This window comes from Ptiloglossa arizonensis, chromosome 12 (assembly GCF_051014685.1).
Source record: "Ptiloglossa arizonensis isolate GNS036 chromosome 12, iyPtiAriz1_principal, whole genome shotgun sequence".
In the NCBI taxonomy this organism is placed as follows: domain Eukaryota; kingdom Metazoa; phylum Arthropoda; class Insecta; order Hymenoptera; family Colletidae; genus Ptiloglossa; species Ptiloglossa arizonensis.
The window spans coordinates 4444699-4457538 of record NC_135059.1 but is presented as its reverse complement, the minus strand read 5'-3'; the positions used below and the strand labels follow the sequence as shown (position 1 = coordinate 4457538).

The window sequence follows — 12840 nt, the reverse complement described above, 5'->3', positions numbered from 1 at the left end:
ACTCGCAGATTATCCTAACGCTGGGCCGCGAAACGCGAAACGCGAACCATCCGAGTTCGAAAAAAATGCGACAATTCCGCGGATTGGCCCGTCGATACGGAACGTTCCCAGCGTTCCATTTTAGTTATTTGTAGGTCAATCGAAGCCTTCACGGCCTCCCTCTTCTTTCCTCCGACATTCGAGGCGCGTAAGAATATTCGCGCGCCCGGTGAAATCGATCTTGCGAGTATTGTTCGAGTGTACACTCGTGGCTCGTATCTTGCAACGACAACGTTCTCCATCGTGCGAATACTTTCAATTTCTCCGAACATCGATCCTTGAAACACCGTATAAATACACTAAGAAACCCAAACGATATTATTTCGGATTGCCTTCTGTGAATCGACAACCGATCGGTTGCATTCGAAAATTTCACACGTCCACGAAAACGTCCATGGAAATTGAACAACTTCCCGTTTCGTAATCGACGAGAAACTCTATCTGGCTACAAACAAGATTTTCCACTTGAAGTTTCATCGCAACTGCTGCCTTGAGGAGTTTGCATACTGCGATGGTAAAAAGAATCAATTTTCCTCTGCCTACGTTTTCCTAGATTTCAACTTTAAGACGTTACTTTGAAACGATTACGGTGGAATTCGAAAAACTGGCAATATTTTGTAACTTAATGATTCAATCCTTTGTGTACTCTGACGCTTTGCGTCGAAGTATAAAATCTTTTTTGTGGAAAACGATACTTTTAGTATCGACGCGATATCTCGAGAATTAAACATTTTTCCAACCCTTGTCCGACCAACGGAGGATATTCCACTTGTATTCTCAAACCTTGTACACAATTTTCGATTCACCGGGGCGATCGATATCGGTGATATATGTGCAACGATGCCGCTCAATATAAAATCTTTTCGATCGAAAACGATACTTTTATTATCGACGCGATATCTCGAGAATTAATCATTTTTCCAGACACCAAACCTTGTCCGATCAACGGAGGATATTCCACTCGAATTCTCAAACCTTGTACACAATTTTCGATGCACGTGGCGATCGATATCGGTGATATATGTACAACGATACCGCTCAACTGAATTTCGACTATGTCTTCTGCACATCTGACCTATGGTCACGATGATCGAGAACGATGTCGCGACCAACGTTTACCGGAATCCGATTTACCGGTCGATTCGTGGTACGAGTAGCGAGCATCGAGGCTCGGGAATTTCGACATTGAAGCTTCGTCGTTAAAGGTGCACATTCACGGAGACAGTCGAACGACGATTCGACTCGTTAACGAATCCATGAATAAAGGACCGTTATTAGTCATGATCGCATAAAGGAAAAAGTCGGTGGAAACGATAATGAATGTCCGTTTCGGAGCAATTCATCTCCCGGATGCGACGTTCGGTGAATTTTTACGAAAATCAATTCTCGTTTCAGTTCACGTCGACGCGTGACCGAACAAAATTCACTTTTTAACGTGGAATTGTAAACGGTCGCTACCGTAATTGAATCGAATAGTAAAAATATTGAAAACAGGGCCCTGGAACTAGAAAAAGGCGTTTATTAAAACTTTTCCAACGACGTTCGCGTTCGTTCGGACCGGAACAGATCGACGAAATTTTTTGTCCCGTTGGTCTTTTTTTTCACTTGTCGAACATTTATTCCTGCTTTTCAACGACCAGTTTCCTCGACTCGGGTATCCCGTGGCTCGTTAAACATTTTCCATCGTTATTCGTGAAACGATGGAAAGAAATTTCTCCAACGACGAACGAGAGTCATCGACGCAAAGGAAACGAAAGTTCGAAACGCGTTGTCCTTTCGATCCGCGCTTTTCTCCTGCTGCCCGGTATCTTTCAAAAATAATCGGATATCCTCCTTTGAGACGAGAAAACGAACAAAAGCTGCATTCAGTTCCGAGGAATGTTTCATGTTTATGCACTTCCAAAGGGGCGTCTTCCTTTGAGGTACCCGACAGACGATACTTTTGTCGCTCGACGTTTGTAACGCGAAAACGGAGCCTGGATTCTATATTACAGACTCCACGAACGTTTCAATACCGATGCCTGATAGAGAACGTCGGGAGAGTCATTTAAATAATATCCACCAAGCGTGAACGGAGCATCCATTCGGAATAAAACATTGTTTTTCACGTGTGGAACATCGAGTGGGTGTCGTGGAGCTTAGATTTTTTTCCAGGCCTTTTTTGGGGCCTTTTCTTCCTTTTCAGACCCACTCTCAGATCCTGTTGTTGTTTACGCTTCCCCTTGTTGACCAGAATCGATATTTGTCCTCGAAAAGTATCGAAATCGAAGAGGACTGTAAGTCGAACAGTCCAGCGTAAAAATTTGTATTCGAAATTATAGCGCTCGTGTTGTATGCATTTCGAGCAAAATGCATTCGAAGAAAGTACAACAAATCCCGATGCACTATGATTCGTGTTGCAATTACGATTTTAAATCCAATACCGGCGTTGGTTTTTATGCCACGCCTAACGCTTAAAGCGCGCTACCTGTTGCAACGAAAGCAGTTCGATATTGTCGATAAATGTGTGTTTTGCTACGGTTTTGTGTCGTTGTTAACAAATTATCGACATTTATGAACGTTGTTTCCCGAGGCTCTGATAATAAACGAAACGAATCTGACAGAAGAAATATGCTAAATAAGCAAGGAATACGTAATATAAATAACGACGATATAAAGTTTCAGTCACGGTTTTTCTATGTTATTTTTATAAAAATATACATTTGCACGAATATCTACCGTTCACGTTAACTATAGATCGTTCCGAACGAATCGATTACAATCAACTAACAAAATACAATCGCAGACCAAATTCTAACGGAATCGTCTGTTCGGTTGTTAAAAATTTACGATAGATATAAACGTGAAAAAAAAACAACACCAATGTCAATTTCTAGTTGGATAGTTTGTGGTATTGTTTTGCTTTTCAATTGTGCAGAAAGTAATACTGTTACCATGTGACGTATAGATGTATAGAGCGCCAAGATAAGAAACTCCATCGTCAGTTACGTTTCGCAATCCGAAATTCAATTATCTAATTACACAAAAAAGGAACGTTTACCTTGCAGTGTTCTTTGTTTCTATCAACGAGAAGGGAAAACATTGAGTCTGAGCGATGTGATTTCAGCTCTCGGCTAGTCCACGAACGACAGAGATATCTTCCCTTTTGTGAAAGGTAGAAATCGATAAATCAATTACGAAATGGAGCATTTCGTGGAACTTAAATTCGACCGAGATCAGTTCCGAGACAGTCGTTTTCAAGGGACTCAGAAAGGGCTCGTTTTAACTCCGTGGAGGATCGTCCCGTTTTGCGAAACTTAGACCCGATTGAAATCAAATTCCGTTAAACCATCCCGGAAAATATTTCAAGATCTCAATTTATGAAATAATTAAACACACGTGAGTTTTCCTTCTTTTCGTTTCTCAAAGATTCGTGCAAATGGTTACGAATCCTTCTTGAAACAAACTGGAGGTAGAAACTTGTATAAAGATAATAATTCGATAAAATATATACAATAGAAAACTGAGTGAAACTAATGAAAATATTTAATATCCAAGTACACACACGCGTACAAGTGTATATACGAATAGACTTAGCTGTACTTCGACATTTGGTTTAAAAATAACAAGAACCAGACTAGTTAAACCGGTGCAATATTTCACGAAACACCCCACAGGTTGGATCTTTCATTCAGCGTGGCTTAACAAAGAGCGATTCTGGCTCCGAAATGAATCGTTTCGTCGCAAGACCTGTCACAGGTTCGCGTATATTGCGCGACGGTGTTGTTATTGTAATTTACAAATTGAACGACCGACTTCGGATGCAATAACGTCGCGAGGGAAACCATCGACGCAAATTACTAAATACAAGCTTTCCGTGTCGTGGAACGTGTACGCGGGTAGCCGCAGCTATGCGTGTAATTATTTCATTTATACGTCGGAAGACGCCTGCAGACATGTCCCGGTTACGAAAACTCGGGGATCTTGTTGATTGTACGTGAATCGTTTTCGAGCGTGTCACAATTGACGTGGATTACACCGCGCGGAATTCAACGAGACGGAAGACCTTCTCTTCGAATTAACAAGACACAGGGCAAAATTAACGCACGAGCTTTAGCGGTTAAGATGCAAAGATCTGCGCCAGCTGGAGAGCCTCCAAGGATTAAGCGAAAAGTTATTTCGTTCGGGGTGATGATCAATCCAAGTACTGTTTATTCGTTATTTAATTTTCTGGTCGAATTTTCAACGAAATTAACAACGAAGACGTTTCGACAGAACGGCCAAGTTTCGGTAGATTTACTCAGGCGACATCGAACTTGGATTTGCGCCAAAAATTCCTCATTCGTGCAACTTGGCTGGGTAATTTGAAAAGTCACAAACTGGAAACACTAGAAGCTCCTGATACTTGTACACTTGTGGCAAATAATGGATCGACTTCTTTGTTTTATAATATTGAAATATTGCTAGGGATTTACACGAGTTTGACGATAACTAGAGCTATTGGATAGAGGAGTTTCACCGAGACGAAACATTAGAAATTTTACAGAAATAAACAATGATGCTGGAATGACTAACCGGACTTACATTCTGATCGAAACGAAATATATTTCTGGTTATTTGAGAATTGTTGTTTTTATCCAATTCCTGAATCGTATTTGAAAATCAGTTTAGATGTTTGTTCCAGTATCTTTGGAAACAAATGGACAATATTATATCTGAAAAATATAGAAAATATGAAATGCATACTTAAGTTGAACAGTTGTTATGTATACATTGTGTAATAGTCTAAAATATAACTTAAACCGCAAGGTGTACTATTCTGTATATCTCGATATTCTTAATAATTAATATAAATTTTATATATCTCGTTATTTTTAGCCAAGAAAGTTAAAAAAATTTAACAAATATATAGAGTCACGTTATAAGTGTGGACAGAGAAAGAGGAATGGAAAACAGAATTAGTGTAAATTAATGGTTACTCGTGGAAAACCATACTTGAAAACAGTTACAGAGGCCACGTACAGTCCTGACGTGTTTATTTTATAGCATAAACGGGACGATGGTCGAACTTGAAATAAATAAACGGACAACGTGTGCACAGTTAACCTGGAAATGGTACGAGTTATTTCACGTAATTGCATCTAAGAGTTGCAGTTGCATCTGAGTTGCAGTTACCGTAGCGCATGATTTTTAAATTTATAAACTCCAGATGTGCAAACTACAGAGGCATTCTATTGATTCGCGAGTTTCACATTTTTGTTTATCCACTTTTTACTTTTCCAATATCGAAAAAGCTTGTTCTAAATATTGCAGGTGTATTTGCAGATCAGAGAGAAGAAAAATGGTTATCGCTTCGGATAAGAATTTTGCAATGCAAATTGTCATATATGAAATCAAATATAAATATTATGTGAAAAATATCGTGAAACGTTATCAAAACGTCGAAACGATTTCACAAATTACGTGCCACAAGAATATTTCTGTTCTGGTTTCTAATCGTTCGAAAATTAAGGAATTTAAATCTAACCGTTACGTTTCATTGAATTTTCGTTATATTATATTTGTGCAATTGTTCGAATCGCTTGAGAAGTTTCGTAAAATCGCCCACGTTTTCGGGTCAACATCGAAACTGAATTCAGTACACGAAGTTAACAGACCGCGAGCTACATGTTCGGTCAATGTTTCGATTTTCAGGTCTAATAATTACACGGGCTAACTAAACATGTGGACGAGAGGAACGTAAAGACTGGAAAAATGGTGGACAAAGAAGAAATAACGAAAACACCCTCGCCCGTGAATATCAATGAGGCAATCGAGGGAGAGGTGCTGAATCAAAAGACTGCTAGAAGTAAGTACAAAACAAGAACAATATAAATATATAAAAAATATTCGAATTTCTTGCCTTTTTCTATCAGTAATTTCATAAAATTTAACATATCTTTAACAGAGTATGCCAACATAAATTTACCTACAGTTCATTTTTAATTAAAATTTTAACTTATGCAACCAATCAATATCAGTGTCACTGATTGGCCGCCCTTGCGCGGTGAGCTACTTGCACACCGACACAAGACGGCCCTAATTCAAATATGTCCAAACCTTCTACAAAAGAACGAAAAGTATTATTCGAATAATTATTAGATTGTTCGGAAAGTCGTTTCGTTTTTTCTTTTTTTTGGTGAAAATGAAACACGATTTTTTTAGAGTGTACAGACATTTTATTGAATTCTACATTCTCCATTTTGGAGAACGAAATGACTTTCCGAACAACCCAATATTTCCAATCAAGAATCGTAACGTTGCGAATGACAGCAACTGTAAATTGATATTTTCATTCTCTGATCGTATAAATCATCGTGCGATTCATCGATCGCAGAAAGAAATTGTAGGAAAGCTCTATTTTCTGATTTTTAATCGTACCAGACATCAAAGAGAGAGAATTCTTTTGGAGGCTCGAGAAAATATGAAACGAAAAGTTGCGTGAAAGTAAATATCTCCAGAAACGATGCCCGTCACATTGCAATAATACAAGAGAGATACGAAAATGTAGAAAAAAAATATATGTAAAATTTCAAATGCCACACTGCAAAAATATGATCCACGTGGAAGCCCCGTACGGTTTCGTGTCCTTTTGACATTGTTTCATCGAGAGAAAAAAGAATTGAACTAATTGAACCCGACAAGCATTGACGAATCGGTTCCCTAGCCAGAATTATATTCTTTTGCAACGTATCCGTTGAGTCGTGGCTCATCAAAACTTTCCTCTTTGCCAGTACTTAAGAACGACCTTTTGCTACACGAGGCTGTGATAAAAAACGAAGCGGAGACCGTTCGCAAAGTGCTCAAAGAGACCGTCGACGTCGATTCCAGAAACAACGTAAGTTCGAATCATTCGTAGCAAATTTTCGAAATTGATTAAACCATTTATGGTGTACACTAGTGGCCGCCAACTCGTCGCTAGCACACGATGCATTTTAATGCTACGACAAGAAGAATTAAGTTTCTCGACCAATTTCTATAATTTCCTTTCGTGAACTTTGATATTAAATATGTATTTAGCTGTATTGAAAAACCCTTTCAAGAAGATGGTTCGTCCCTGTGAGTAGAGCTGATAGCTCTTACGAGTAACGTCGAGAGATGATGCAGAAACTACACCTTCTGAAAGCATCATTTGATCCTCTGTACCTATTATATGTGATCGTACAACGTGTTGTATTACGTGTCACGAAAGCATTCTTCTGCTTTATTCACTTCAATGAGTACTTATTTTCGAATATAAAAATAATTCCAATCTGAAAAATAAATATAAAGAAAGCCTTGTAGATGATCATCGCAACAATTGTATAAGAATTATGAATAATGTATTCACAGAATTTCAGTAGAATTTGAGATGAAGCAAGTTTTAAATATAAATGGATACCTAAATTATAAAAACACTGTACTTTCATTTTAAAAAAATGTCTTCGTTTCTCATCACTTTTTCGTCGTTTTGTTATTTGTAATTTACATTTATGTATACGTATCAACTTTAAAATTTCAACAAGTAGCTCAGACAAAAATTATGAGATTTATACTAAGTGTACAGTTTACAGAGGTAATTCTTTAATAATTTAAAGAAGATTACATATGCAAAACTATATTCTTCCCCAAATGTTTCCTGCATTTTACCATTTTTATTTTTATGGAAATGTTAAATATCCTGATCAATGAAGATGCTCAAACACTTCTCCATTGGATTCTGAACACGTCATACATCGAGGTTCGACATTTTTTTCAATCGAGATATTAATCTTAAACATTTCGCAAACTAATCACATTTTTCCACCACTTCGTCCTAATAATTTTTCAAGCAGACGATAATAACATACCAATGTTTGAATTTGTTTCTATATTTGAAACGTAACTCTCCTGAAAATCTAGTTCCACTTTGAACCAATTCATTTTTGCCTCCAACATTTTTTTTTTTTAATTGCAATCAGAAAAAACTTGTTCCAGTTCCGTGGCTAACTCTGTAAACAGTATTTTTTATACCTTTCAAGAAGATGACCACTGATGTACACAATCGAACTACTCGTTGGAAATAACCGCGACAACGCACATGGGGTTGAAGGGGAGGAGAGAGAGGCAAGCCTCAACAGCGCCGCGGGGAATCTCAATGTAATTTCGCGCTTTAAAATCGAATCGTTCGTTGCCAAGGAACAAAGTGATCTTGTTGAAAATAGAATCTTTCGCTTCGCGCCACTTCGTTAACGTTAACGTCATACAAAACGCGTTACACGCTCCGAAGCGCGAGATAACGCGACGTGGTTGAAGCAGTGGTGCGCCACGAATATAGCGCAACGTATGACTGACTGAACACAGGACGTATCACGTAGTGTTCTGTCGCGACTGTTAAATGATCGCGGTTCCGTTCTAACCCAAATCTTTGTTTGAATGAAGGCGTATCGTTCCACTTACATTCTTACGACAGATGGTAGTCTTTCGAAGCTTTTCAGTACACATTCCCTTTTGACTTGTTAAATTAATTCCATTTACGGAAGACTTTCCTAATGCGTGCCAGTCACCTACATCGTACCTCGTCTTTGTTATTACTTGATCCTGACAACATCTTACATCGAATATATACGATACTTGAGTAACGAATAGTATAAACAAAAAATTGACAGATGACACTTTATTTTCTGTGTGGTGTAAATATTTCAAAGTTAGGTAGGATCGACACAATTTTTGATGATATTTATGTAGCTTATAAAAATGCAACGATGTAATTCTTTCACATGCTTACATTTTTATACAAAATGTGAATTCATTGTAAAGCATTTTGCATAAAAACACAATGCAGTGTAGAAAATGTGCGTTACGGATTCATGAAAGTTGTTGAGTATGGGAAAAAAAGAAGAGAAATAATATATATTGGCTTTTTTTGTTTCTTATCCACGTTGGACTTTCAAAGGAAGTTAAACAACTTGTAATTCGAAGGGATGAAATCACTCTTTGAGAAAAATACTATGAAAAAAGAATTTAAACAAAATTGCCTCGCTTTTTAATATTCATAGAACCACATACGAATAATTATTCGTATTATCGTAAATTCTTTTAAATAAATTTATGTAAAAATACTACTCTATAATCTCTTTCCATTCGTATCATCTGCTTAAACCTTTTCTTCGATATCAGCCACCGTTCTGTAGCTCTTCCGCGGAAAAGAAATTAAATTTTTATCAAAGAATGATTACCTCCTCAAACCGTATTACAGTGTCGATCCAAACAATAGGAAAAGATAATTGTCTGTTACGGGTGAGTTATTGTATTTGCACACAAGGTTTCAACATTTCTTGGATTCTCAGATTCCAAACTTTTTTGTTTGAGCCTCATCGCGGTTACCAGAACGTAATTCTTCCTTAACCCAGATGCACGTCCGACTAAGGGTGGAATATTTCACTTGAAGCTTTATCGCGACAGCTAAAATGTCGCGATTCTTTCTCGTGAACGCGAGTTCCGTTACTCTCCTCGAAAGAACGCTAATGAAGGTGTCTCGGGTACCGTGCACGACGACCCATTAAATTTACCCACTGTAATATTAAACGAAGTTATTCCTGACCGTAGAAGTGTCGCCCTCGGACGAAAACGTACGAGAGAACTACACGCTCGTTGTCACGAATAATTCCAATACCGAGTGAACCGGTGAACTCGTATGCAACCGGACACACACCAACACACGCACACAATGCTTTATTTCGCGCGGCACAATTTACTCACGTAACTGAAAATGACTGTTTAGTATGGCCGAGCGCCAATTCATTGGGCCGCATCAAGAGGAAGCACGGAGATCATCGAAATGCTGATGCAAGCCAAATGTGACATTGAGGCGAGGGACAAGGTAACATTTTGCCAATAAATTTGTAACGGAAACGGACCGTTCAAACGGGAGATCGTCGAGAAGGAGAAAATGCAATCTAGTGTTACGTTCGTAAATTGTTAACGAAGTGTTAACTACGTTAAGCGTAAACTGCAACGGTGATCTTTCGGAAAATTAACAATGAAATTTCGAATGAATATTGTAACCGTGAGAAAGCTTCGTCAAATTTATAATTTCAGTCCTATTCGGTGAGTAAGTTTTGTCTGTGTTCAACGAGAACGGAGGTGTAAAGATTAACAAATGGAATGTAAAGAAACAATATGAATGTTCGTTTTAAAATGAATAAATTATTTGGTCCATCCAAAGCAAAAGTTATACAATTACGTAACTCTGGGACAGATTAACGCAAGTACAAACCTTTGTAACCTTTTAAACGAAGTTTCAAACTCTGGAACAAATAGGATTGTATATTTCCATAACCCTTCAAAACATTTACATTATTGATTTTAACATTGCGACAAACTTTCCCTTGATTTTGATCCGATATAAAAATTTTCTAACCCATAAGGAATTAAATGCAAACCGGTTCGACATACTATATGTACCGTACACTACTTATTCTCAGCAATAATGCAACTTTCGCACGTCTGAAAGAATGAAAATTACTTCTGGTAAAAATCTCTGAATAGTAATTACAAAATGCAAAAATTAATCATCTGTAGATACAAACGATGAACTTGTAATTTCTCCGGGTTTGCTTCCTCTTACCTATAAGTCTGATCTTACATAATAAAATTAAACGGAAATATATGGAGTATTACAATTACGCACACAATTAATGGTAAAATCAAATAAATGTTAAAATTTGAAGAAACGATTTAAAGAAAAAAAAAAATAGTATTTAAATACGTAATTACATTACCGTTTTGACCATAAATACGTGTATCTTTCCAATCCCGAGTAAGGACATTTAACTGGTTTCCAAGAATATCGGTGAAACGTTGCTCGAACGTTTACAATCTTGACGGGAATTTTGACAAGGGATAATTAAATTCTGTCTCTAATATTTGAAGTTTGGCATGCGCCCATTGCACATGGCTGCTTGGTACGGACACAGAGACGCCGTGAAGATGTTAATCAACGCCGGGGCAAATGTGTCTGCTGTCAACAAGGTATTCTCGTAATTACGCGAATAAATATTCATAACTTCCTCTAGATCTGTATAACATAGGATTAACCTGTCATCGGGCAACAGGCATTTAAATCAAATTAATTCGAGCCTCTCGATGTCCGCGGGAATCTTCTCGAGTCGCTCGTCGGGTGGAAAACCAACGAGAATCGAACTCTATACGGAAGAAACGCACGGTATCGTTGAATTCGGGTCACGATCCATCCTTGGATTACTTCTCCTGATAAAAATGTATCTCAAACGTGCCGAGCAAGACGTTTCTTTCGCACAGTTTGACAAAATTTCCAATTTTCTTTATTAAGACTCTCGAGAACGATCCGCGAGATTATTTGAAAAATTTCAACCCTCTTACGAGACGGTGCGATAACCGTTCCTCTTAAAAGTACTGGGTCGAACGAATCCTTGGATCTTCTGCAACACAACGGTGGTGTAGGTCAATGAGAAGATTACTGGCGCCAATTTGTGGTAAATGCTACTATTTGTGTGGGATCGACGGGATGGTTTTACAACTATGGGAATTATTAGAGAGATTCGATATCGTGATCGCTATTCGTTGTTCTCGGGTCCTGTTGTAATAATGTTTTTACGCTCGACCACACCCTAAGGTACGCGATATCTCTCGTACAGAGATACGCTGCGTCAACCATTGACTCGAGTCACTCTATTGCAATTACTGCCCCGTGTTCAACGGTCTTTCTTATACCGCTGAATTTGAGATCTACGTGACTTGTATACCCCGTTTTGGAGTTCTCGAGGGCATAGACCGACCATGCCAGACACCAACCAGTCGATGGGTCTCTACTATGTCCGAATCGCAGAAAATTCCATGGTCCCATCGACTACACACTTGTCGGTACAATCTTTGACCAGTCACGACGCACATAAATACGCGCGCGCATGTCCCTCATTACCATTCTCACATTTATGGCAATTATTTTGCTCGAAAATATGAAATTTGAACTGGTACACCAAGGTAAAACTCCTTGTTGATCGTGGCAGCGGTTCGTGTTCGAGGCAATAGAATATGTATAAATTTTTAATCGAATAACCGGTGAATGAAATGATTAAACGAACATTTATTAATAGTATTTCTTCGTGGTTACGTTGAACGGAACGCAAGGACTTTCGTTCGACCCAACAACTTTGACAAAATACGATAACAAAACATTTTTACCCCGCGGTAGATCAAAGGGAAGGACAACTTTTTGTTAATCGTGCTACGAGGGAAACGAATAGAATGCCATTCGTTTGAAGCACAACACTCGTAATATAAGTTTTCCTTTGCTGTAGAAACAATATACCCTTTTAATGTGTGCCGCCCGGGGCAGCAACGTCGGCGTAGTCGAGTACCTCGCAGAGGCCGTGGAATCGTTGAACGGCGATGCAACCGATTGCACCGGTGCAACTGCACTTCATCACGCGGCCAGTGCCGGTCATCCGACTGTGATAACCGCGCTCTCCAGCATACCTAAACTCGAGCTAAATGCAATGGACAAGGTAAGAGCTAATACACGTCATAATTTCCCTGTAGACGCGTAACAACATTACAGAGGACACTGTAGAGATCAGGCCGATGATAATAACTGAAACGAGAACGATTATTCTACATTTTAGTACAGCGCAGCCAGCATACGACCAAACGTATGATCAAAAATATAAAATATCATTCTTTATACGAATTTCGACTTGAAAAAAATTTCGAGTGCAGATCAAGGCCGAGTCACATAATTTTAGATATTTGACAAAGCTTTAGTTTGGACTCTAACCTGTTACA

General features: G+C 38.4%; 1 protein-coding gene across 6 annotated transcripts in view; it reads left to right on the top strand.

Moving 5' to 3' along the window:
- LOC143153061 (uncharacterized) overlaps window positions 1–12840 on the top strand; it is a 37800-nt gene that overhangs the window by 15540 nt on the left and 9420 nt on the right. For 5 of the 6 annotated variants that reach the window (XM_076323819.1, XM_076323820.1, XM_076323821.1 and 2 more), the window contains exons 2-6: window positions 5713–5866; window positions 6792–6895; window positions 9800–9898; window positions 10951–11049; window positions 12357–12563. In XM_076323819.1, the coding sequence (XP_076179934.1) occupies window positions 5773–5866; window positions 6792–6895; window positions 9800–9898; window positions 10951–11049; window positions 12357–12563 (603 nt within the window). In that variant the 5' untranslated portion in view covers window positions 5713–5772. Of the gene's footprint in view, window positions 1–5712; window positions 5867–6791; window positions 6896–9799; window positions 9899–10950; window positions 11050–12356; window positions 12564–12840 lie in introns of those variants that run through there. The other variant, XM_076323825.1, reaches the window with a different exon arrangement.